Consider the following 27,269-nt stretch of genomic DNA (forward strand, 5'->3'; position numbering starts at 1 on the left):
ATCTGACATTTCCCTCTCCGTGGGTGGCATCATAATTACACCCTGGCAGCAGGCTTGCTGTCTGGGTGCTATGTTTGACACCAATCTGTCCTTCACCTCCCATATACAATCTCTTGCCTGCTCTTGCCGCTTACACCTAAAGAATATCTCCAGAATCCGCCCTTTTCTCACCATGGAAACAACAAAAACTCTCACTGTCGCCATGATCCCCCCTCGCCTGGACTACTGCAACGCTCTATTAATTGTCCTCTCCCTCACTCGACTTTCCCCTCTACAGTCCATCCATGAAGCAGCAACCAGGGTCATCCATCTGGCTAATCGGTACTCGGACGCGTCCACTCTTCGCCAGTCCTTACATTGGCTGCCCATTCGTTATAGGATCCAATTCAAAGTACTTGTTCTCACCCACAACGCTCTCCACAGTGCAGCACCCACCTACATCTCCTCCCTCATTTCTGCCTATCGGCCTCACCGACCGCTGCTCTCTGCAAACAAATTTCGACTAACCTCTGCACTAATCCGCACCTCCCACTCACGTCAAGACTTCTCCCGTGCTGCGCCAGTCCTCTGCAATGCTCTACCCCGAGAAATTAGGACTATCCACAATTTGCATTGTTTTAGGCGCTCCCTCTAAACACACTTGTTCAGAGCAGCCTACCACGTTCCTCAATCAGTCATTTTATGTGTAACTGTGTGTGTAGCCCAATCACTATCTCCATCCATATGCGGAATATGTTGGCGCTATATAAATAAAGATTGGTTGTAGATATATTATTATTCGTGCTCCGATGTTATCTGAATATCTGGGTGTGCTGGAGTAATATGTTCGATTCCCTGCGACTGCATGTCTCGAGGCTGTAACACATGCGGGGATTGGCCAACAAACACACAATCCCCGCATGTGCTCCAACTGTCTTAACAGCCGAGAATCATGCAGCCGCAGGGACACTAACGTTAATCGAGCACGCCCAGATACCCGGATAACACCCGAGCACGTTCGCTCATCACTAGTGCCAAAACACTTAGGAGTTGCGCAGAGAAACGCTAATGTGAACCCGACCTTAGACAGGTGATCTGAGGTGTAGCATTCTCCAGATCGGTGTGTACTGTACCAGAGACTCAATGGATAGGTTTCAATTTAGTCTATATCTGTCTAGAATGTTTCTGAAAATGTAATGATAAGAGTATAAACATTAATTTACTATGCAGGACTAGTTGTGCAGCCAGACTTACACTTTTTCCTTGTGAAATGCCCCTGATCCATGTAAGGTTGTTGCACAGAGCTTTAAATACACCTATTGACCTCACAGGAGACCATGTAAAATAAGGTCATGTAGGGGCTTTAAGGACGGTCGCCATCCTGGCTTATACCAAGAGGCACAGTTAGGCCCATATATATTTGGACAGAGACAGCATTTTTCTAATTTTGGTTCTAGACATTACCACAATGAATTTTAAACAAAACAATTCAGATGCAGTTGAAGTTCAGACTTTCAGCTTTCATTTGAGGGTATCCACATTAAAATTGGATGAAGGGTTTAGGAGTTTCAGCTCCTTAACATGTGCCACCCTGTTTTTAAAGGGACCAAATGTAATTGGGCAATTGACTCCAAGGCTATTTCATGGACAGGTGCGGGCAATCCCTTCATTATGTAATTCTCAATTTTAGCAGATAAAAGGCCTGGAGTTGATTTGAGGTGTGGTGCTTGCATTTGGAAGGTTTTGCTGTGAAGGAATCAAGCAGTCAAAGGAGCTCTCCATGCAGGTGAAACAAGAGACCTTAAGCTGCAAAAACAGAAAAAACCCATCCGAGAAATTGCTACAACATTAGGAGTGGCAAAATCTACAGTTTGGTACATCCTGAGAAAGAAAGCACTGGTGAACTCATCAATGCAAAAAGACCTGGGCGCCCACGGAAGACAACAGTGGTGGATGATCGCAGAATAGTCTCCTTGGTGAAGAGAAACCCCTTCACAACAGCCAGCCAAGTGAACAACACTCTCCAGGAGGTAGGCGTATCAATATCCAAATCTACCATAAAGAGAAGACTGCATGAAAGTAAATACAGAGGGTTCACTGCACGGTGCAAGCCACTCATAAGCATCAAGAAGAAAAAGGCTAGACTGGACTTTGCTAAAAAACATCTAAAAAAGCCAGCACAGTTCTGGAAGAACATTCTTTGGACAGATGAAACCAAGATCAACCTCTACCAGAATGATGATAAGAGAAAAGCATGGCGAAGGCGTGGTACAGCTCATGATACAAAGCATACCACATCATCTGTGAAACATGGCGGAGGCAGTGTGATGGCTTGGGCATGCATGGCTGCCAGTGGCACTGGGTCACTAGTGTTTATTGATGATGTGACACAGGACAGAAGCAGCCGAATGAATTCTGAGGTATTCAGAGCCATACTGTGTGCTCAGATCCAGCCAAATGTAGCCAAACTGATTGGTCATCATTTCATACTACAGATGGACAATGACCCAAAACATAAAGCCAAAGCAACCCAGGAGTTTATTAAAGCAAAGAAGTGGAATATTCTTGAATGGCCAAGTCAGTCACCTGATCTCAACGCAATTGAGCATGCATTTCACTTGTTAATAAACTTCAGACAGAAAGGCCCACAAACAAACAGCAACTGAAAACCACTGCAGTGAAGGTCTGGCAGAGCATCAAAAAGGAGGAAACACAGCGTCTGGTGATATCCATGAGTTCAAGACTTCAGGCAGTCATTGCCAACAAAGGGTTTTCAACCAAGTACTATAAATGAACATTTTATTTACAATTATTTAATCTGTCCAATTACTTTTGGTCCCTTTAAAAACAGGGTGGCGCATGTTAACGAGCTGAAACTCCTAAACCCTTCATCCTATTTTAATGTGGATACCCTCAAATGAAAGCTGAAAGTCTGAACTTCAACTGCATCTGAATTGTTTTGTTTAAAATTCATTGTGGTAATGTCTAGAACCAAAATTAGAAAAATGTTGTCTCTGTCCAAATATATATGGACCTAACTGTAGGTCCTTAGAGCATTAACACGTCCTGTGATTGTCATGTTGGAGACTTAGATGCAGGTTGTCCCGAGTCATATACAGATGCCTTCACTGGTTTAATACACACGTTTCTTTCTCTTTGCTTATAGAGTAAGCGCCAATTTAATATTTATTTCACAAATGAATAATATATGTGAAACTAAGCAACCCTGTAATATATCATATCCAAGATATTTTATTTTCAGATTTTGGAATTGATCTTTTAATTCATGGGTAAATGTTTATTAGTGTTAAAGACCGATTGTCACATTACTGTGATAGATGACAATTGGTGCTCATAACATTGTATGGCGGTTAGGGGCTAGAGGAAGACAGACTTTTACTGCAATTTCACCTGAAAGCACAAGTACCGTTCTCCATAGAACCTTTTGAGCACCAAGTGCCATCTTCTATCTCTACCTTTCTTCACTGAATGCAGATTTTACCCATGAATTGCAAATATTGAAAATGAATAATCAGTCCATGAGGAGAAAAAAGTGAATTCCTCTGATAAAGTATATTACAAAAGTTTCATATTGACACAAATCCTATTGTTTAATGAAAACATAAAGAGCTGGTTAGTCCTCGAGGTGCAGGTGTACCTGTCTACATGTTCACACATCAGCGACAGTGGATAAATGTAACTTTATACTGTGTGCTGTACTGGGGTGAATAAATAGAGAATTATCATACTCTGGTCTCTTTCCATCTTCATTAATGTGGTTTTATTTTTTTTTTTTATTTCTCTCCTTCTTGTCTTTCCTTTAACAGATGGGGCTGAAGTACTTGCATTCCAGCCAGAAAATCTGTAATTGTTTGAATCCTTTAACATTCAGAATGTTAAAGGGAATCTGTCAGCAGGATCAACCCTACAAGCCGTCTATATGGGCATGTAGGTCATAGGAAGCTGAGCAATATGGTACCTTGGTATCTGCGATCAAATGTTTTATTCCAGAGAAATCCATGGTTTTCTTATGTAACTAGAATCATAGAATCGTAGAGTTGGAAGGGACCTCCTGGGCCATCTGGTCCAACCCCCTGCTCAAAGCAGGATTCGCTAAATCATCCCAGTCAGATGTCTGTCCAGCCTCTGTTTGAAGACTTCCATTGAAGGAGAACTCACCACTTCTCGTGGCAGCCTGTTCCACTCATTGATCACTCTAACTGTCAAAAAGTTTTTTCTAATATCTAATCTGTGTCTCCTCCCATTCAGTTTCATCCCATTGCTTCTAGTCTTTCCTTGTGCAAATGAGAATAAAGATGATCCTTCTACAATGTGACAGCCCTTTAGATATTTGTAGACAGCTATTAAGTCTCCTCTCAGTCTTCTCTTTTGCAAACTAAACATTCCCAAATCCTGCAACCTTTCCTCATAAGACAGGGTTTGCAGACCGGTCACCATTCTGGTCGTTCTTTTCTGAACTTGCTCCAGTTTGTTGATGTCTTTTTTAAAATGTGGTGCCCAAAACTGGACACAATATTCCAGATGAGGTCTGACCAAAGAGGAGTAGAGGGAAATAATGACTTCACGTGATCTAGACTGTATGCTTCTGTTAATACATCCTAGAATTGCATTTGCCTTTTTTGCTGCTGCATCACACTGTTGACTCATATTCAGTCTGTTATCTATTAGTATACCCAAGTCTTTTTCACATGTGCTGTCACTTAGCCCTATTCCTCCCATTCTATATATGCTTTTTTCATTTTCATTGCCCAGATGTAGTACTTTGCATTTCTCCCTGTTAAAAACCATTCTGTTAGTTGCTGCCCACTGCTCCAGTTTATTTAAATCTTTTTGAATCCTCTCTCTCTCTTCTCTAGTATTAGCTATCCCTCCTAGCTTTGTGTCATCAGCAAATTTAATCAGTTTACCCTCAATTCCTTCATCTAAATCGTTGATAAAGATGTTGAACAATACAGGGCCCAGGACAGAGCCCTGTGGTACCCCACTTGAGACATTCTTCCAACTGGATGTGCAGCCATTTACAACCACTCTTTGTGTCCGATCACTAAGCCAGTTATGAATCCACCTAACAGTTGCCTTGTCCATTCCATACTTAGTCATTTTTTCAATAAGGATTGTATGAGAGACTTTGTCAAATGCTTTGCTGAAGTCAAGATATACTATATCTACAGCATTTCCTTGATCCACCCAATCAGTGATACCATCATAGAAGGAAATTAAGTTAGTCTGACATGACTTATTAGTTACAAACCCATGCTGACTCTGTTTAATCACTTCATTCTTATCCAGGTACTGACATACATGTTGTTTAATAATTTGTTCAAAGATCTTTCCTGGTATAGAAGTCAGACTCACCGGCCTATAGTTGCCTGGGTCCACCTTCTTCCCCTTTTTGAAGATAGGAACAACATTTGCTCTTCTCCAGTCTTCTGGCACTTCTCCTGTTCTCCAAGAATTTTCAAAGATTATGGAGAGGGGTTCAAAAATTTCTTCTGCTATCTCCTTCAGTACTCTGGGGTGTAATTCATCTGGACCTGGAGACTTGAATTCATTTAGGTTAGCTAAGTGTTTCCTCACTATCTTTTTGTTTATAGATATCCTGGATTCTTCTATTCCCTTAATAGGACAGTGAATAACAGTTGATGTTACATTTCCTTTCTGAGAGAAAACAGATGCAAAATAGGAATTTAAAAGTTCAGCCTTCTCAACATCCTGTCTTACCATTTCATCATTTTCATCCTGTAAAAATCCTATAGCATCTTTGACTTTTCTTTTACTTTTGACATATCCCCAAAATCCTTTATTATTGCTTTTGACATCTCTTGCAAGCCTCAATTCATTTTCAGCTTTAGCTAATCTGATTTGTGCCCTGCAGGTTCTGCAGACAGCATTATATTCTTCTTTAGATATGCCTCCCTCTTTCCATTTTATAAACATTTTTTTCTTCCTTTTTAGCATGTGCTTAAGTTCTGTGTTCATCCATTCTGGTTTCCTTAAATGCTTCCTATTCTTCCCTCTTTTCGGAATTGTTAACAACTGTGCTTTGAGAATTTCATTTTTCAAGATTTCCCATCCTTCCTGGACATTTTTGTCTTTAAGGATATCCAGCCATTGGATCCCTCCAATTCTCTTTCTGAATCCTTTAAAATCTGCCTTTCTGAAATCTAACCTTGATGTCTGAGTCTTCACAGGTCTTCCGCCTCTAGTTATCCAAAATTCTAAAATAGCATGGTCGCTACCTCCTAGGGTCCCAGCCACTTTTACCTCCTCAACCATTTCCTCCCTGTTTATAAGGATTAGATCCAAGGTAGCAGTTCCCCTTGTTTTCTCCCTTACCTTTTGGAAGATAAAGTTGTCAGCAAGAGAGGATAAGAATTTCCTTGACCTGTTAGTTTTGCCTGAGAGAGATTCCCAACAAATGTCTGGATAGTTGAAATCTCCCATGACAACTATGGCTAGTTTCACACTTGCTTTTTTTTGCAGCGCGTTTTTCCCGCAAAAAAACGCATTGAAAAAACGCATGCAAAAGCATACAACTGCTGCGTTTTTTTCAAGCATTTTTATAAGCATGCATGAAAAAAACGCAGCGTTTTTATGCGTTTGTATGCGTTTTTAGTGCGTTTTTACCGCGTTTGCGTTTTTTTCCAACATTAGGTGGCCCCTCACACTAACCCAAACCATGACTTTCCTAACCCTGACCCTAACCCTAACCCTGACCCTAACTCTAACCCTGACCCTAACCCTTAACCAAATCATACTTAACCCTAACCTAAACCCTAACTAACCCTGACCCTAACCCTGACCCTAACCCTTAACCAAATCATACTTAACCCTAACCCAAACCCTAAACCCTAACTAACCCTAACCCTGACCCTAACCCTGACCCTAACCCTTAACCAAACCATACTTAACCCAAACCCTAACTAACCTTAACCCTAACCCAAACCCTAACTAACCTTAACCCTGACCCTAACCCTTAACCAAACCATACTTAACCCTGACCCTAACCCTTAACAAAACCATACTTAACCCTGACCCTAACCCTGACCCTAACCCTTAACCAAACCATACTTAACCCTGACCCTAACCCTGACCCTAACCCTTAACCAAACCATACTTAACCCTGACCCTGACCCTAACCCTTAACAAAACCATACTTAACCCTGACCCTAACCCTAACCCTGACCCTAACCCTTAACCAAACCATACTTAACCCTGACCCAAACCCCAACCCTAACCCTGACCCTAACCCTAACCCTAAACCCCCTTAACTAACCCTAACTCTAACCCAAACCCCTAAATTCCATGGTTAACAAAAAAAAACGCATGTGCAAAAAAACGCATACATGAGCATGCCAGTGCGCACATATGCGCATCCATAGGCTATAATGGCCATTTTTAGCGCAAAACGTGCGCATATGTGCGCATGCGCTTTTTTGCAGGGCCAAAAAATGCAACATGCTGCGTCTGGAAAATACAAACGCACACCCCAAAAAAACGCAGCGCATGAAAATTGCATACATGCGCTTACCAGCGCGCAGGTATGCGCACCCATGTTAAATATAGGGGAAAAAACGCATGCGCACATATGCGTTTTTTTCCAGCGCAAAAAAACGCAAATGTGAAACCAGCCTATGTCATATTTTTTGGAGAACTTGGCCATTTGATGCATAAAGAGTTCATCCATATCTTCAGCTTGCACAGGCGGCCTGTAGTAAATGCCTACAATGGTGTCCTTTCCATTGTTCTGTCCTTGTATTCTTACCCAAACAGTTTCCACAGAACTCCCAGTCTCTGAAGCTTCAATCTCTGTGCAGATATACGCGTTTCTAACATACAATGCAACACCCCCTCCTCGTTTATCAAGTCTGTTTCTTGCAAATAAGTTGTATCCTTCTAGTCTTGTATTCCAATCATGTGTATCGTCCCACCAAGTTTCAGTGATTCCAATGACATCATATTTCTTTTCCTGTGTTAGTAGTTCCAATTCTCCTTGTTTGTTGCCCATGCTTTGTGCATTAGTATAGAAACATTTTAGTTTGTGATTGGTTTCTCTTTCTCCAATATTTTTATTAATTAGATTCTTTTGTCTTTGTTCTTCCTTTCCACTTCTAATAGCAGAGTTCTCAATAGCATTTGTCAGGTGTATGGCTTTTTCTGGTCTTTTGCTTCCCTTCCCATGTTGTTCTAGTTTAAAGCTCTCCTTACAAGTGTAGCAAGGCGACTTCCAAATACATGCTTTCCAGTCTTCGTAAGGTGCACCCCATCTCTAGCAAGTAGTCCATCGTACTGAGCTGGTCCAGGCTGTGATCTGCATTGGAATCTTACTAACAGATTTCCTATGAGATTGCTTTCCCCCTCCATACATATGCAACAATGGCATCACTGCTGTACACTGTTATTCTAGAGTTTCTGCTGCACTGTTGGATCTCAGTACAGTGCTGTATATGGCTCTGTTCCACTATGTTAAAAAGAAAAAACAACCTATGCTGAGGTATAGCTGGATGTTTATAAATATTTGCAATGTTAGAATGCAACATATCCCATCACATGATTATAAAGTGGGACGCTGTAATTGGATCCTATTTAAAAGGGACCCAACTGGCTGTGAACAAAGCCTGAAAAAGCGATTCTTCTGGTATGCAGCGTTTCTAGGGGGAAAATTCCAATCCGATAGGTTCGACACTCACGACTCCATCGGGACTTCCATTTCCGTATGGTCAGTCTGTTTTTCGAGGCTTCTTATATGGTCAAACATGGTGTGAGCCAAGACTCAGAGATGCCGAGACTCAGCTTGCAGAGATGCCGTACACTTCTCAGTTGCGACCATGGACTCCGGATTGAATATTACTAGGACTGAAGTTGTCATTCTAAATAGCGGCAGAAAGCTGTAATCCTCTCCAGTATGAATGATGAGTTTCTACACAAGACAACCCTGGCACTCCACGAGATAAATTCCCGCACTGATTCCCCCCAGCAAAGAGCCCACTTATCATATTGTCTCTCATGTCTGCGCTGTAGATTATGATTAGATGCGCAGATCCTCTTTCAATGGACTTTACTTCCAGTGTGCTGATAGTTATTACACCACATATGCGTGTGGGTGTTTTGTAAAAATGACAGGGGAAAATATAATATTTATTAATAATAATTATTTTAAATGTTTTATGCTCATGCAGACATTTTTAAAGGGAACCTGTCACATCATTTTTAACCTCTAAAGTGTCCCCAGTGCGTTGATAGTGATGCAATGTGCATCACTAACACTTTTTTTTCCTTAAAAATGGCGCAGTAATCATGTCCACAAAGCACTTTATATAGTTAGATCGTAAGTGCAGTTACACCCTATGACTAAATGATCAAGTACAATCTACATAAAGGGCTTTTTGCACATGGTTACTGCCCAGTTTTAATGTTAAAGGTGCTGTCACACTTAGCGATGTACCAGCGATCCCGACCAGCGATATGACGCGATCAGGATCGCTGGTGCATCGCTAAGTGGTCGCTAGTGAGCTGCCACACAGGCAGATCTCACTAGCGACATCGCTGGGGACGGTGATCGCTACTTACCTGTCAGACGAGGCGATCCTGCGTCCTCCCGCCCGGCTCCACGTGTCGCTCGTCTTCACAGCAGGAAGGGCCACAGGAAGCTGACGACGAGAAATGATCCAGGAGCTTCTCGCGCGATCAGCGATAACCAGCGGGGGAGCCGGTCGTAGGTAAATATCACACACAGCGATATCGCTAGCAATATCGCTATAACGTCACTAGTTATAGCGATATTGCTAGCGATATCTCTTAGTGTGACATGCCCTTAAGAAAAACAGCAAAAAAACGTTAGTAATGCACATTGCATCACCAACAACGCACTGGGGACAGTATACATGCTACAAAGGACATGTCAGGTTCCCTTTTAAGATAACGGTTGTGTATTCAGCAGCTAAATTGTAGGTATTTCATGGGCTCCACACAGCCCCTCAGTTCCTGGGGATTAGAATTATGACATGAGATTGTTACTCACATCTTTACAGAGCTTTTTTTTTTTCCCTCTCCCTTCTTCTTTCGCAGAGATTATCCCTTCTATTTCAGCAAGTATGCTGAATCCAAATGCTATATTTTCCAACAATGAAATGAGCCTAGAGAACATTGAAATTTATGGCTTTGATTACGATTATACTTTAGCCTTCTACTCAAAAGACCTTCACACTTTGATTTTCAACACCGCACGTGACCTTCTGATTAACGAGCATAGGGTAAGTCTTTCCATTGAATTTTCTCCTGTAAAAGAAAAAATAATTACCATTATTACCGTATTTAGGCTGAGTATAGGAGGCCCTTAACGTCTTGGTGACGGAGCCAATCTTGCCCTTTGTGACCAAGCCACACTTTCTTTGTTTCTGACACGTTGTTTTATATGAGGTAATACCACTGGAATGCCGTAATATCCCAGAAATTTTGAAATTTGGCAAAAAATGTGTAATTTTCAGAAAAAATATATAATTTATGCACTTTAAACTAGATATCGCACAAATTTAACAAACAACATTTTGCATATGTCTACATTACATCCGCATCATTTTTCAGACCTCCTTATGTTATGCAATTTCTGCAAAACCTGATCAAAACCTTATGTGGTGAGAAACTATGATTTGAGTACACAGACAAAACCTAAGATAGAAACAAAATCAATAATTATATCCCCTGCTGTAAGTAAAAGCAATAGTGCATATAAATAACATTTGAGTAGCTGGAAAATGCCGTTTTTGATTTAAAAGTCTTTCCACAAATGACAAGGTGCACCCAAATTCGGGATGGTCCCCCCCCTCTCATATTAAAACCGTAGCATGCATCATAGTGACATCAGTGTGAATAAGGGCTGAGCAGGACTGGGCCCTGAACATGGACACGAAGCAAACGGGAAACTATTTAACCCCTTAATGACCGCCAATATGCCTTTTAACAGCAGCAGTTAACAGTACTTATTCCTCTGTGGTGCTGAGAAATAAGGTTATGGTTCTCCCCCCCCCCCCTCCGGCATCACATTCTCCATGGTCTCGGCTACCTGGGGTCCACCGTCACATGATCTCTTCCTCCTCCTTTATTCACCGAATAACTACAATAATTTTAAATCTGACTTTTTTTTTTTTATTTCTCTCTTCTCTGATGTAATCTAGCATATGAAAGGAGAGAGAAATGGGGTCCCCCCCAAACACCACAATTCCTCCGCCATCCCCGGCTTCTGATTCGTCCCCCGGCCCTCTGTCATGTTCGTGGAAAAAATGGCGGGGGTATGTGCAGTGTGCCCACCGAGATCTGCCGGACGGTACTCGGCAACAATAGGGAATTTTTCCTATTGGTTCATATTGATCACTGTGGTGGGGTCTATTACAGTGATAAAAATAAAAAAATAAAATCCCCCACCACCCCTTTGTCACCCCTTAGTTGGATTCAATTTTTTTTTCATATTTAACCCCTTAACCCCCAAGGGTGGTTTGCATGTTAATGCCCGGGCCAATTTTTACAATTCTGACTACTGTCCCTTTATGAGGTAATAACTCTGGAACGCTTCCATGGATCCCGGTGATTCTGACATTGTTTTCTCATGACATATAGTACTTCACATGTTAGTGGTAAAGTTTCATTCAAATAACTTGCATTTATTTGTGAAAAAAACGGAAATTTGGCGAAAATTTTGAAAATTTTACAATTTTCCAACTTTGAATTTTTATGCCCTTAAATCACAGAGATGTGGCACTCAAAAAACTTAACAAATAACATTTCACATATGTTTACTTTACAGCAGCACAATTTTGGAACCAAAATTTTTTTTTTTTTTTGTTAGGAAGTTATAAGGGTTAAAAGTTGACCAGCGATTTTCTCATTTTTGCAACACCATTTTATTTTTACGGACCACATCACATTTGAAGTCACTTTGAGGGGTCTATATAATAGAAAATACCCAAAAGTGACACCATTCTAAAAACTGCACCCCTCAAGGTGCTCAAAACCACATTCAAGAAGTTTAGTTTCAGGTGATTCACAGGAATTTTTTGAATGTTTAAAAAACAAAAATGAACATTTTACCTCTTTTTCACAAAATTACTTCAGGTCCAATATTTTTTATTTTACCAAGGGTAACAGGAAAAATTGGACTGCAAAAGTTATTGTGCAATTTGTCCTGAGCACACTGATACCTGATATGCGGGGGGGAACGACTGTTTCGGCGCATGGCAGAGCTCAGAAGGGAAGGAGCGCCGTTTGACTTTTTCAATGCAAAATTGGCTGCAATTCAGATCGGACGCCATACCTAAACAGTGGAAACCCCCCACAAATGACACCATTTTGGAAACTAGACCCCCCCCCCAAGGAACTTATCTAGATGTGTGTTGAGCACTTTGAACCCCCAAGGGCTTCACAGAAGTTTGTAATGCCCGGGCGAGAAAATAAAAAAGTAATATTTTTTCCACAAACATGATCTTTTAGTCCCCAATTTTTCATTTTCCCAAGGGTAACAGGAGAAATTGGACCTCAAAAGTTGTTGTCCAATTTGTCCTGAGTACGCTGATACCCCATATGTGGGAGAAGACTACTGTATGGGCACACGTCGGGGCTCGGAAGGGAAGTAGTGACGTTTTGGAATGCAGACTTTGATGGAATGGTCTGCGGGTGTCATGTTGCATTTGGAGAGCCTCTGATGTGCCTAAACAGTTGAAACCCCCCCACAAGTGACCCCATTTTGGAAACTAGATCCCCCAAGGAACTTATCTAGATGTGTGGTGAGCACTTTGAACCCCCAAGTGCTTCACAGACATTTATAATGCCCGGGCATGAAAATGAAAAAATCATATTTTTTTTCCACAAAAATGATATTTTTGCCCCCAATTTTTTATTTTCCTAAGGGAGAAATTGGACCCCAAAATTTGTTTTGCAATTTGTCCTGAGTAGGCTGATACCCTATATGTGGGGGTAAAACACTGTTTGGGCACATGGCAGAGCTTGGAAGGGAAGGAGCACCATTTTACTTTTTCAACGCAGAATTGGCTGGAATTGAGACCAGACAGCATGTTCCATTTGGAGAGCACCTGATGTGCCCAAACAGTGGAAACCCCCCAATTCTAACTCCAACCCTAACCCCATCACACCCCTAACCCTAATCCCAGCCCTAACCCTAATGGGAAAATGGAAATAAATACATTTTTTTATTTTTCCCTAACTAAGGGGGTGATAACGGGGGTTTGATTTACTATTTATGGCGGGTTTTTATTTTTGGCAGCTGTCACACGCTAAAGACGCTTTTTATTGTATAAATAGTTTGCATCACCACATTTTGAGAGCTAGAATTTTTCCGTATTTTGACCCACCAAGTCATGTGAGGTCTTATTTTTTGCGGGACGAGTTGACGTTATTATTGATACCATTTTCGGGCACGTGACGTTTTTTGATCGCTTTTTATTCCGATCTTTTTTTTTTTTTTGTTATTACTACGCAGAATGAACAAAAACCAGCATTTCAAGAATTTCTTTTGGGGGGTGCGTTTACACCATTCCGCGTGCGGTAAAATTGATAAGGCAGTTTTATTCTTCAGGTCAGTACGGTTACAGTGATACCTCATTTATGTTGTTTTTTATGTTTTGGCGCTTTTATGCAATGAAAACAATTTTATATAAATAATTATTTTTGCATCGCTTTATTCTGCGAGCTTATTTTTTAGCTGATGATGCTGTTTGGCGGCTCGTTTTTTGCGGGACAAGATGACGTTTTCAGCGGTACCATGGTTGTTTATATGAGTCTTTTTGATCGCCCGTTATTGCACTTTTTGTTCGGCGGTATGATGATAAAGCATTATTTTTTTGCTTTGTTTTTTATTTTTTAAGGGGTTCAACAAAGGGGTTAACTAGTAGGACAGTGTTATAGGGCGGGTCGTTACGGATGCGGCGATAACAAATGTGTACTTTTATTGTGGGTTTTTTTTTTTTTTATAAATTATTTTTACACTTTTTTTTTTAACTTTATTACAATGTCCCAGGTGGGACATAACTGTCATGTGACAGATCGCCGATCTGTCACATCACAGATCACTGTGACAGATCAGCGATCTGTCACAGGCAGTGCAGAAGGCTTCCTCGTGCCTGCGCTCTGCAGGCATGAGAAAGCCGGCTCCCTGCAGGCCCCCGAAGGTCACCGCTGCCATTTTGGATCCGGGGACCTGCAGTGAAGGAGACCCCCGCAGCAGCGCTGCACATTGCGTTGCTGTGGGGGTCTCGGGGAAGCACGGAGGGAGCCCCCTCCCTGCCAATTCTTCCCTAAACCCCCGGTACACTGCGATTGTGTTTTATCAGTGTGCCAGGGGTTAACGTGTCGGGGGCGGTCTGTGACCGCCCCTGACACATAGTACTGGGTGTCAGCTGTGATAATCGGCTGACACCCGGCTGCGATCAGCGGCGCTCACCACGTGGGCGCCGCTGATCGCTATGACGTTCTATCCCGTCCCTGGGAATTAAGTCCCAGGGCACATGGACGGGATAGTACGTCATATGGCAGAAAGGGGTTAAAATTTGTTTGCATTTGTTGAGGTTTTTTCAAGAGTTAGAAAAACCAATATGACATGTTGAGTGTTGCATCGGGTGTGCGTGTATGCATGGAGTTTTGCATGGGTTTTTTCTGAGTCAGCCGCAAAACATGCGGGGCAGGGACTTGAGCACTCGCGATATTTGATGCATGTCGGAGCACCCGATGCAAACTGCAGTAGCCAGCACTTGCGCTCAACTTTAATGACGACGTGTTCAATATGATGACCTAATGTTATCAAGTTCTGTTTCACACCTGTGGGTTCAAAATGCTCACTATACCCCTGGATAAAATCAGTGTGGTGTGGTTTCCAAAATGGGGTCACTTGTGGTGGGGTTTCCATTGTTTAGGCACATCAGGGGGTCTCCAAATGTGACATGGCATATGTTTTAGATTCCAGACAATTTTGTGTTCAAAAAGTTAAACTGTCTTCCTTCCCTTGTGAGCTCTGACGTGCACCCATACAGTAGTATTCCCCAACATATGGGGTATCTGTGTACTCAGGAGAAATTGCCAACAAATTTTGTTTTCCATTTTCTCCTGTGACCCTTGTGGAAAATACAAAAAGTGTTTGGGTCTAATTTAAATTTTTTTTTTTTTTTTTTAGCAAAAGTTAAAATGTTAATTTTTCCTTCCACATTGCTTCAGTTCTATTGAACCAACTAAACGGTTAATAAACTTCTTGAATGTGATTTTAAGCACTTTGAGGGGTTCAGTTATTAGAATTTAAATGGAGTATTGTCAAGAATATTTCCACTTTCAGAGCCGCACAGTAGATATGGCTGTTCTTTGAAGCAATACAATCAGTTATTTTTTTTTTTCATCAAGAGTGTCACTACAGGACAACTGGTCTCATGCTTCCTAGTCCAACCATGCCCCTAGCACTGATTAGCAGCTCTCACTGTACAGTGTACGCAGAAGCTGTGGTCAGGGTTATACAGAGTCAATTACTGAGCTCTGCTACATCTGCAGGAGAGAAAACCGTCTCTCTAACTGAACCCAATAAACTAAGTGATACATTGCTGGAATCGGGGTCTCTGTCCCTACATCGTATTGCTGTCAAATTACGCGGCAAAGATATTCTGACAGAACTCTTTCATGGCAGTCATTAAAGGAAATATTAGGTTATTTAAAGTGTGTGTGTGTGTGTGTGTGTGTGTGGTTTCTTTTTCCAAATTTAAAAAAACATATATATTATATTGCTCCAAAAGATAAAGGGAGCACTTAATCAACACAATATAACTCCTAAGTAAATCAAACTTCTGTGAAATCAAACTGTCCACTTAGGAAGCAACACTGACAATCAATTTCACATGCTGCTGTGCAAATGGAATAGACAACAGATGGAAATTATTGGCAATTATCAAGACACCCTCAATAAAGGAGTGGTTCTGCAGGTGGGGACCACAGACCACATCTCAGTACCAATGCTTTCTGGCTGATGTTTTGGTCACTTTTGAATGTTGGTTGTGCTTTCACACTTGTGGTAGCATGAGACGGACTCTACAACCCACACAAGTGGCTCAGGTAGTGCAGCTCATCCAGGTTGGCACATCAATGCGAGCTGTGGCAAGTAGGTTTTCTGTGTCTGTCAGCGTAGTGTCCAGAGGCTGGAGGAGCTACCAGGAGACAGGCCAGGAGATGTGGAGGGGGCCGTAGGACAACAACCCAGCAGCAGGACCACTACCTCCGCCTTTGTGCAAGGAGGAACAGGAGGAGCACCGCGAGAGCCCTGCAAAATGACCTCCAGCAGGCCACAAATGTGCATGTGTCTGCACCAACTGTTAGAAACCGACTCCATGAGAATGGTCTGTGGGCCCGACGTCCACAGATGGGGGTTGTGCTCACATCCCAACACCGTGCAGGACGCTTGGCATTTGCCAAAGAACACCAGGATTGGCAAATACGCCACTGGCGCCCTGTGCTCTTCACAGATGAAATCCGGTTCACACTGAGCACATGTGACAGACATGACAGTCTGGAGACACCGTGGAGAGCGATCTGCCTGCAACATCCTTCAGCATGACCGGTTTAGCAGTGGGTCAGTAATGGTGTGGGTGGCATTTCTTTGGAGGGTCGCACAGCCCTCCATGTGCTTGCCAGAGGTAGCCTGACTGCCATTAGGTAGGTACCGAAATGAGATCCTCAGACCCTTTGTGAGACCATATGCTGGTGCAGTTGGCCCTGGGTTCCTCCTAATGCAGGACAATGCCAGACCTCATGTGGCTGGAGTGTGTCAGCAGTTCCTGCAAGATGAATGCATTGAAGTTATAGACTGGCCCGCCCCTTCCCCAGGCCTGAGTCCGATTGAGCACATCTGGGACATCATGTCTCGCTCCATCCACCAATGTTACGTTGCACCACAGACTGTCCATGAGTTGGCGGATACTTTAGTCCAGGTCTGGGAGGAGATCTCTCAGGAGACCATTTGCCGCCTCATCAGGAGCATGCCCAGGCGTTGTACAGTAGGGAGGTCATACAGGCACGTGGAGGCCACACACAATACTGAGCATCTTTTCCTTGTCATGAGGCATTTCTACTGAAGTTGGATCAGCCTGTAATTTGATTTTTTTATATAATATATATATATATATATATATATATATATTAGATATTGTGATGCAGTAACCTCTGTTACAGCTAGGGGGCGCTGTGTATGCGCTTCAGGATGTGCTTGGAGGTATAGTTATGATGGTGAATTAGGGACTGGCATTATTGTAAATGGCCGGTATGTGTCGCAGAGGTTCTTTGCACTGTAAGCCAAAATGATATGGTTATGCTGGGGCTTATAGTTCCACAAATATTTGTGTATTCCTTATAAGGGTGGCTTATAGGGTTAGTCAGAGAACTGGGGGGTAATTGACAAACCACACGTACTGCCCATCCATGGGGGTGGTTACAACCATATAATGTGACTGAGGTCTGGTCACATGGACAGATTGTGTGTACCTGAATGGTTCAGGGTGCAAGGTCCTGGAAGGTCTGTGTTGGAAGATCCTGGGAGTAGGATCGGATTCCTGGAGCACGTGGTGAGACCTTGGACCTGGTGGCCTGGGTGTTAGACAAGTGTCCTGAATAGCACCCGGACAAGCCACGTGTGTGTGTGTGTGTGTGTGTGTGTGTGTAGAGCCTTGGACGGCCCCACACGGAGAAATGCTGTCCTGTTGAGGACCTTGGACTGACGAGGAGTCAGCCTGTGGAGTAGGAGCTCCTGAGAGGTAACCCCGGGTATGGGGAAAGAACCTTTTGCATTGACAATGGTCTGTTACTGAGCTGTGCTGTCACCCGGTGAGAGTCTGCCGTGACTAGTGAATGCTTTGTAAAGCCACACGTGATGAATTAATGGACTATGTGTAAAGCCCCCATCACACACCGCGATCTCGCTAGAGAGATCGCTGCTGAGTCACAAGTTTTTTGACGCAACAGCGATCATCGCTGTGTGACACCTGTCAGCGACCGGCCCCCTGCCGGGTATTGCTGATCATGCTCGAATGCCCTAGACTTTTTTTGATCGTTGGTCTCCCGCTGGCCAGCACGCATCGCTGCGTGTGGCAGGCGAGAGAGCAGCGATCAGCAAGCTCCCAGCTCGTATCCAAGGTAAACAGCGGGTTTCTAAGCGCCGAGCGGCGCTTAGAAACCCTCTGTGTACCTTAGATACCAGCGCGCTGGTGCAGGGAGCTGGTAACCAAGGTAAACAGCGGGTTTCTAAGTGCCGCGCAGTGCTTAGAAACCCGATGTTTACCTTGGTTACCAGCTCCCTGCACCAGCGCGCTGGTATCTAAGGCCTCTTTCACACATCAGTATTTTTGATCAGTATTTCATCAGTATTTGTATGCCAAAACCAGGAGTGTCTCCAAAACAAAGAACAGACATCAGTTTTTCAGTTATATTTTTTTCTTGGTAAGTTCCATTCCTGGTTTTGGCTTACAAACACTGATGCAAAATACTGACCAAATACTGACGTGTGAATGAGCCTTAAGGTACACAGTGACGTGCTCGTCATTGCTGGTGCTGCCTGTTTGACAGCTCACCAGCGATCCTGACAAGTTCATATCGTTGTCTGGATGGCTGGGGAGTCGCTATATGTGACAGGACCCTAAGCCGGTGTCGTGCAACCTGGCTTACGGTGTGGTTTATGACTCATAAATTGTATGGACTGTTTGTAAGAAAAACCTGTGCTTTACTATGTAAATCTGCTGCCAAGCGAGTGTTCCCCAACACACACAGTAGGTGCTATGCCACTAATGTGTATATATATTATATTCTATTTTTTGAACCTTGCAAGAGGAGTCTGAGAAACATAGCTAAATCAGTTTTAACCCCTTAATGACCCCAGCCTCTTATTTTTTTTTTTTTTTTTTAATTTTTCCGTCAATATGGCCATGTGAGGGCTTATTTTTTTGCAGGACGAGTTGTACTTTTGAAAGACATCACTGGTTTTAGCATGTTGTGTACTCGAAAACGGGAAAAAAAAAATTCCGTGTGGTGAAATTGCAAAAAAAAGTGCAGTCTCCGGCTAGGTTCGCATTAGTGTATCGGAGCTCTGCGGAGTACAGCGTACTTCCTCCCTGAAGCTCTGCCCACTTCCGCACTTCTTCCGTTTAGGTCCGCCTACTTCTGCATGCGTCCTGCGTACCTATCTTTAACATTGGGTACGCAGGACATGCGGGTGTATATGGATGCGTCGTTTTGACGCGCCCATCTGCATAGATATGACTGCATCGCTAACAGGTGCAGGTACTGCCTGCCATTACGTGCACTTGTTTTCACCTGTAGAACGAATGGCCTCTCCAGTGTATAATGGGGACTCTAGTGCCACCATCACAGCGAGCAATCCTAAAGTCTACCTAAGCAATGTCGTCCCTTAGTAAATGCCACATGATCCGGGATAGAGGCTATTTTCATATTTAATTTCCCAGGGGAGCATTGCATAGCCTGTAGTTCTCCCTAAGTCCCCTTGGCATTCTCTACAAGGAGAAACTTTCCCCATTTCAGAGTCCTCTCGCTCAGCTAACCAGTTCAGGTTTGCCTGAAGTAGGAGCAAACACCGCGACACGCATCTGCAAGTGGAGTTTCTGGTTTGGCTTTGATCCCAAGTCATATTAAGCCCCTTTGATATTAAACGTTTAGGACTGTTTCTTTCCAATAGTTGGCAATAGAGTCCTTCTTCTCTTCCTCTATATGCAGAACAAAAATCCACGTTGCTGTACCACAACTTTCTTAACTGGAATCCAACAAAGACACAAGAAGGACAAGTTGTGGTTTAAAAAGAAATCTATTGTAAACCCATCCTAAAACTAGGGGTGTCTTAAAACTTGTAAAGGCACATCTACTGAATTTAATGATCTTGGCATTTCTACATAACTGAGAGCTGTGTTTTAGGTAAAATAATACCCCGTCTAGACAATGGGTTCCTGGTGTGCAGTCTGGGAATGTGTGAAGTAGGCCGTGCTTTCGCAGCACTCCAGTCCTATATCGTTTTGAGATCTGTACTTCACATGATTTCTAAACAGCAGGTCCTGCTCATAAATGCATGCTGAGATTGTCTGTGTTGTGTGGTTTTTATGGTTTGAAGAGACTTCATCATAGTTTCCCAGATACTTGGCTTGAAAAAAAAAAATAGTTAAAGGGAATTTGTCACCAGGTTTTTGCCATCTAATCTGAGGGCAGCATAATGTAGTGACAGGGACCCTGATTTAATCAGTGTCTCTTAGGGTCCCGTTTCACATAGCGACGCTCCAGCGATCCCGACAACGATACGACCTGTAAGGATCGCTGGTGCGTCGCTACGCGGTCACTAGTAAGCTGCCAAACAGGCAGATCTCTTCAACGACGCACCGGCAATCCGTATAATGACTTCAGCGGTCGTTGGGACCTTGTCACACAGCAGCTATTCTGACGACTCCCGTCTGCGTCCATGAGTTCTGCGTCACCAACGAGGTCGCTCGTCAGCGTCAAACACAGCGATGCATGCTGGCCAGCGGGACGCCGACAATGAAAAAATGGCCCAGGACATTCAAGCACGATCAGCGATATCCAGCGGGGGGCTGGTCGCCGCTATGTGTCACACGTAGCCAGGTCGCTGTTGCGCCACAAAACCTGTGACGTTTCAGCGATCTCGCTAACGATCTCGTTATGTGAGACGGGGCCTTTACTGGACTGCTTGCTGCGGTTTGATAAAACCACTGTTTTATCAGTAGCAGAATATCATTTGAGAACTAGTAAACCTGCTGCCATATTCATGATCTCTGGATAAATCCGTTCCCACTACTGGTCACTTTCTGTGTACACGGCACATGGGCAGAAAATCAGCTGCTTTCATGGGTTTGTGTAGAGCTCGGTCCTCAGAGAACTGGTAGATCTGCTGCAGGCAAAACTTTTTTTTTTTTTTTTTTTCTTATATTGTTTGTGCAGACAAGTGTGTACCTTAAATAGCAATAATAATCATCCTTTACATAGTAAAGGACACGTTTGTCCTATGTTTGCCACTAGATCATTTAATTTAACTTTGGGGTTTGACTGCTGGGACCCCCCACTTGAGGGGTGTTCAGCAGCAGGCACTTTCATTACCTGCACATCATGGGAGTGTGTCCTTACAACTCCCCGCCCTGCACATTCTACTCTGACCATTGTGTAGCTCAGCACACAAAAGCACGTTGCTCCTTCTTGAGGAAAGGTAAAGAGGATAGGCTTTCTATTGAATATGTGTGTGCTCAGGATGGATCTGTTCCTACTTTTCAGCGTTCTACTGAGCAGGCGTGGGGAGAACATGGACCTCCCCCCACATCGATATGTAGGCAATAAAAGTGCTTGAAAAATATGGAGTAAAAGCACGCTGAAAGTTTAGTTAGGCCGGGGTCACACTTGCGAGAAACTCGCACGAATCTCGTGTCTCTATACCCGGCACTGCCGCCGGGACTGGAGTGTGCGGCTTCATGTATTTCTTTGCAGCTGAGCGCTCCGGTCCCGAGTGCTGGCGGCAGTGCCGGGTATTGACGTGCGAGTTTCTCACAAGTCTGACCCCGGCCTTAAACTGACCCACAGATGGGTGCAACTCCGCAGACTCGTGAGCTGCCAACTTGCATAACAAGGAGTGCATAGTGGTATGACTCCTACACTCCCCTCAAGACCAGACAGAATATTGTTAATCTTGATGAATCGGGGCCAAAGGGTTTAAAGATAATCATGTTACTTTACTGGTCAGTCACATTAGCAGCTCCAATGTGCCACACACATCAGCTATGTGCCATTTTCCCAATTGAGACTAGCAGTGTTTGTTAACCAGACAAAAACTAGTGCTTTCTGCAAAAACTTATTACCGTATTTTAATTTTTTTTTCTTATTTCTTCACCCATGGACCTTCAGTCCAGTTGGCAGATCCTTCGTTAGAACTAGCATATTGCACTAGGACTGGAATTATTTTTGTCAAAACAGCCCAGGAGTGATTATTTTAAAATGAGGTGCTGCGTTCTTTTACGGATGGATTTATTGTGGATTTGGTAACTGTCAGATATCTTACGCATGAGATTAAGGCAATGTATGAAGTGTTTCTGGTTTGTTATGACTTTCCTCAGAAACCACTGATGGTCATTTCATATGCTGCATAGTAACGATCATCAAATTAGGAAAGAAAATGGAATCTGAGGTTGTCAAACTGTGGATAGACAACAAGAACTAGTCCATTCTACACAGATAAGTGTCCTAATCAAAAAATTACAGGGGTTGTATAGTCCTGACAGATGTCAAGCTAGCACTGCAGCTTTCTGCATCCTAAGCCCTCATTGAGACGTCGGTGTTCGTTAGCGATTCCACATTTGCATCATACATTTATTTTATACTTCATTTTTTTTGCTGACTTTACACACCATTTTATAGAAAGAATTTATTTTGCATCACTTTATTCTGAGAGCGATAGCTTTTTAAATTTCTTTGCTGATGGAGCTGTATGTTGGCTTGTTCTTTGCAGGACAAGATAACGTTTTCAGGGATACCATTTTTTTTTTTTTTTTTTTACATTAGTCTTTTTGATCACGTTTTGTTCCACAGTGTGAGGTTTTTTTGTTTTGTTTTTTACTTCCTTCACCCACTTTGTTCTCTGAGACTTCCACTTTTATTTCTCTGATCACTGGTCTCATGGATTGCAACACATGAGACTTTATAGCTTACACTGGAAGGTGGCCTGTTAGATCCAGCCAGAAGTAGAGTCTAATGGGCCATTGTAGCTGGCAGATCCATAAGTTGTCATGTGACCTACCACTGCCACGATAACTCTCCACTCTCCTGTGAGCCCTCTCCCTCTTACAATCTTAAAATCAGACTGAGTTAACACTGGAACCTGAGCCAATGTGGTTCTAATGATGTCGCCTATCTGAACTAGCGTTCTGTACTGAAATCCTGGCTCTTGTAGGACTCTGGGGGTCATGAGCTCTACAAGACCACCAACTGTAGAGAAATGTCACTGCTGCACAAGGCCCTGCAAGCACTGAAGTTCTTTACCATTGTTGGTCGTGAAGGGGTAAAATAATTGTCGTGTGCACCAGGGCAGTGGAGTCGGAGTCAGTCGGTGGTCATTTTGGTGGAGTCGGTATAAAATGGACCGACTCCTAAAATATATTATAAATTGGGTACAGTAACTCAATGCAGAATATGCTGAATATTTTTTCATAGGAATTTGGGAAAGTTATGAAATGTCATATACAGTCATATGTTAAAGTTTGGGCACCCCTATTAATGTTAACCTTTTTTCTTTATAACAATTTTGGTTTTTGCAACAGCTATTTCAGTTTCATATATCTAATAACTGATGGACTCAGTTATATTTCTGGATTCAAATGAGGTTTATTGTACTAACAGAAAATGTGCTATCTGCATTTAAACAAAATTTGAGCGGTGCAAAAGTATGGGCACCTCAACATAAAAGTGACATTAATATTTCGTAGATCCTCCTCTTGCAAAAATAATGGCCTCTAGTCGCTTCCTGTAGCTATTAGTGAGTTCCTGGATCCTGGATGAAGGTATTTGTGACCATTCCTGATTACAAAACAATTCCAGTTCAGTTAAGTTTGATGGTCGCCGAGCATGGACTGCCCGCTTCAAATCATCCCACAGATGTTCAATGATATTCAGGTCTGGGGACTGGGATGGCCATTCCAGAACATTCTAGTTGTTCCTCTGCATGAATGCCTGAGTAGATTTGGAGCGGTGTTTTGGATCATTGTCTTGCTGAAATATCCATCCCCTGCGTAACTTCAACTTCGTCACTGATTCTTGCACATTATTGTCAAGAATCTGCTGATACTGAGTTGAATCCATGCGACCCTCAACTTTAACAAGATTCCCGGTGCCGGCATTGGCCACACAGCCCCAAAGCATGATGGAACCTTCACCAAATTTTACTTTGGGTAGCAAGTGTTTTTTTTGGAATGCTGTGTTTTTTAGCCTCCATGCATAACGCCTTTTTGTATGACCAAACAACTCAATCTTTGTTTCATCAGTCCACAGGACCTTCCAAAATGTAACTGGCTTGTCCAAATGTGCTTTTGCATACCTCAGGCGACTCTGTTTGTGGCGTGCTTGCAGAAATGGCTTCTTTCGCATCACTCTCCCATTACAGCTTCTCCTTGTGCAAAGTGCGCTGTATTGTTGACCGATGCACAGTGACACCTTCTGCAGCAAGATGATGCTGCAGGTCTTTGGAGGTGGTCTGTGGATTGTCCTTGACTGTTCTCACCATTCTTCTTCTCTGCCTTTCTGATATTTTTCTTGGCCTGCCACTTCTGGGCTTAACAAGAACTGTGCCTGTGTTCTTCCATTTCCTTACTATGTTCCTCACAGTGGAAACTGACAGGTTAAATCTCTGAGACAACTTTTTGTATCCTTCCCCTGAAAAGCTATGTTGAATAATCTTTATTTTCAGATCATTTGAGAGTTGTTTTGAGGAGCCCATGATGCCACTCTTCATAGGAGAATCAAATAGGAGAACTACTTGCAAGTGGCCACCTTAAATACCTTTTCTCATGATTTGATACACCTGGCTATTAAGTTCAAAGCTCAATGAGGTTACAAAACCAATTTAGTGCTTCAGGAAGTCAGTAAAAAGTAGTTAGGAGTGTTCAAATCAAGAAAATGATATGTGTGCCCATACTTTTGCACCGGTCAAATTTTGTTTAAATGCAGATTGCACACTTTCTGTTAGTACAATAAACCTCATTTGAATCCAGAAATATAACTGAGTCCATCAGTTATTAGATAAATGAAACTGAAATAGCTGTTGCAAAAACCAAAATTGTTATAAAGAAAAAAGGTTAACATTAATAGGGGTGCACAAACTTTAACATATGACTGTAAATGGCTGTTCTATTCCTGATCTAAGGCTACATTCGCACACAGTGTTTTTCCTGCGTTTTTTGAGGATACGTTTTTCAGCTGCAAAAGCAGATCAGCTTTTTAAAAAACCGCATCACCTGAAAGGTTTTTGAGCTCATAGATAATGTTCAAAGCAGATTAGAAATCTGCCCTATCCATTTATCCATATCTGTCTATCCATATCATATCTTATCTGTACCAAAAAGAATGAAAGCTGGGTAGCACACAGACTAACACTCCTTTTTTTTTTTTTTTTTTTTTTTTGCACCTGTCAGGTACACCTCATAGCTGCCCAAAAGGACACCCAGTAACACATCAACTTCATTTGATAGTTGGAATAAATAGACTGCATTCATCACCACATCTTCTTAAGGTGCAGGCTTTATTTTCAAGTGTAGGGGTGTGCAGTATGAGGTTCTGCAGCAGCTGAGGTGTGCAGTTTGAGTTTCTGCGTAACAATATGAGGCTCTGCCCCCCCCCCAGGTTTGATCCTGTCTACGCCCATGGTGTGAATGTAGCCTGAGGATATATAGTACAGACCAAAAGTTTGGACACACCTTCTCAAAGAGTTTTCTTTATTTCCATGACTATGAAAATTGTAGATTCACTCTGAAGGCATCAAAACTATGAATTAACACATGTGGAATTACATAATTAACAAAAAAGTGTGAAACAACTGAAAATACTGTGTCTTATATTCTAGGTTCTTCAAAGTAGCCACCTTTTGCTTTGATTACTGCTTTGCACACTCTTGGCATTCTCTTGATGAGCTTCAAGAGGTAGTCACCGGAAATGTTTTTCACTTCACACGTGTGCCCTGTCAGGTTTAATAAGTGGGATTTCTTGCCTTATAAATGAGGTTGGGACCATCAGTTGTGTGGTGCAGAAGTCTGGTGGATCCACAGATGATAGTCCTACTGAATAGACTGTTAGAATTTGTATTATGGCAAGAAAAAAGCAGCTAAGTAAAGAAAAACGAGTGGCCATCATTACTTTAAGAAAAGAATGTCAGTCAGTCCGAAAAATTAGGAAAACTTTGAAAGTGTCCCCAAGTGCAGTGGCAAAAACCATCAAGCACTACAAAGAAACTGGTTCACATGAGGACCGCCCCAGGAATAGCAAGACCAAGAGTCACCTCTGCTGCGGAGGATAAGTTCATCCAAGTCACTAGCCTCAGAAATCGCAGGTTAACAGCAGCTCAGATTAGAGACCAGGTCAATGCCACACAGAGTTCTAGCAAAAGACACATCTCTGCAACAACTGTTAAAAGGAGACTTTGTGCAGCAGGCCTTCATGGTAAAATAGCTGCTAGGAAACCACTGCTAAGGACAGGCAACAAGCAGAAGAGACTTGTTTGGGCTAAAGAACACCAAGAATGGACATTAGACCAGTGGAAATCTGTGCTTTGGTCTGAGGAGTCCAAATTTGAGATCTTGGGTTCCAACCACTGTGCCTTTGTGCGACACAGAAAAGGTAAACGGATGGACTCTACATGCCTGGTTCCCACCGTGAAGCATGGAGGAGTAGGTGTGATGGTGTGGGGGTGCTTTGCTGGTGACACTGTTAGGGATTTATTCAAAATTGAAGGCATACTGAACAAGCATGGCTACCACAGCATCTTGCAGCAGCATGCTATTCCATCCGGTTTGCGTTTAGTTGGACCATCATTTATTTTTCAACAGGACAATGACCCCAAACACAGTGATGGGGTGCTATGCCAGATGACCTGGCCTCCACAGACACCAGACCTGAACCCAATCGAGATGGTTTGGGGTGAGCTGGACAGCAGAGTGAAGGCAAAAGGGCCAACAAGTGCTAAGCATCTCTGGGAACTCCTTCAAGACTGTTGGAAGACCATTTCCGGTGACTACCTCTTGAAGCTCATCAAGAGAATGCCAAGAGTGTGCAAAGCAGTAATCAAAGCAAAAGGTGGCTACTTTGAAGAACCTAGAATATAAGGCATATTTTCAGTTGTTTCACACTTTTTTGTTAATTATATAATTCCACATGTGTTAATTCATTGTTTTGATGCCTTCAGAGTGAATCTACAATTTTCATAGTCATGAAAATAAAGAAAACTCTTTGAATGAGGTGTGTCCAAACTTTGTCTGTACTGTATATATGTAATCAATATTATATAGTGTATTACATATTTACAATTTATTACAGTTTTTTTGTGTTCTAAAGTTGTATTCCAATAAATATATATTATGTTCTATCTAAATATCTTGATTATTGGATCATAGAAATGATTAAATGTCTGATGTTCACATTGTACTACAATAAATTTTTCACTTAAATATAAGCAATATATGTCGGAGTCGTGGAGTCGGAAT

The 27,269-nt window shown here is 42.6% G+C and overlaps 1 protein-coding gene across 2 annotated transcripts in view; it reads left to right on the top strand.

Moving 5' to 3' along the window:
- The window catches only part of NT5DC3 (5'-nucleotidase domain containing 3), a 96,726-nt gene that overhangs the window by 8,369 nt on the left and 61,088 nt on the right, over window positions 1–27,269 (top strand). For both annotated transcript variants that reach the window (XM_073575157.1, XM_073575158.1), the window contains exon 2: window positions 10,069–10,253. In XM_073575157.1, coding sequence (XP_073431258.1) covers window positions 10,069–10,253 — 185 coding nt within the window. The remainder of the gene's footprint in view (window positions 1–10,068; window positions 10,254–27,269) is intronic.

This window comes from Dendrobates tinctorius, unplaced genomic scaffold, assembly GCF_039654945.1.
Source record: "Dendrobates tinctorius isolate UK_male_01 unplaced genomic scaffold, ASM3965494v1 ptg000043l, whole genome shotgun sequence".
NCBI lineage: Eukaryota > Metazoa > Chordata > Amphibia > Anura > Dendrobatidae > Dendrobates > Dendrobates tinctorius.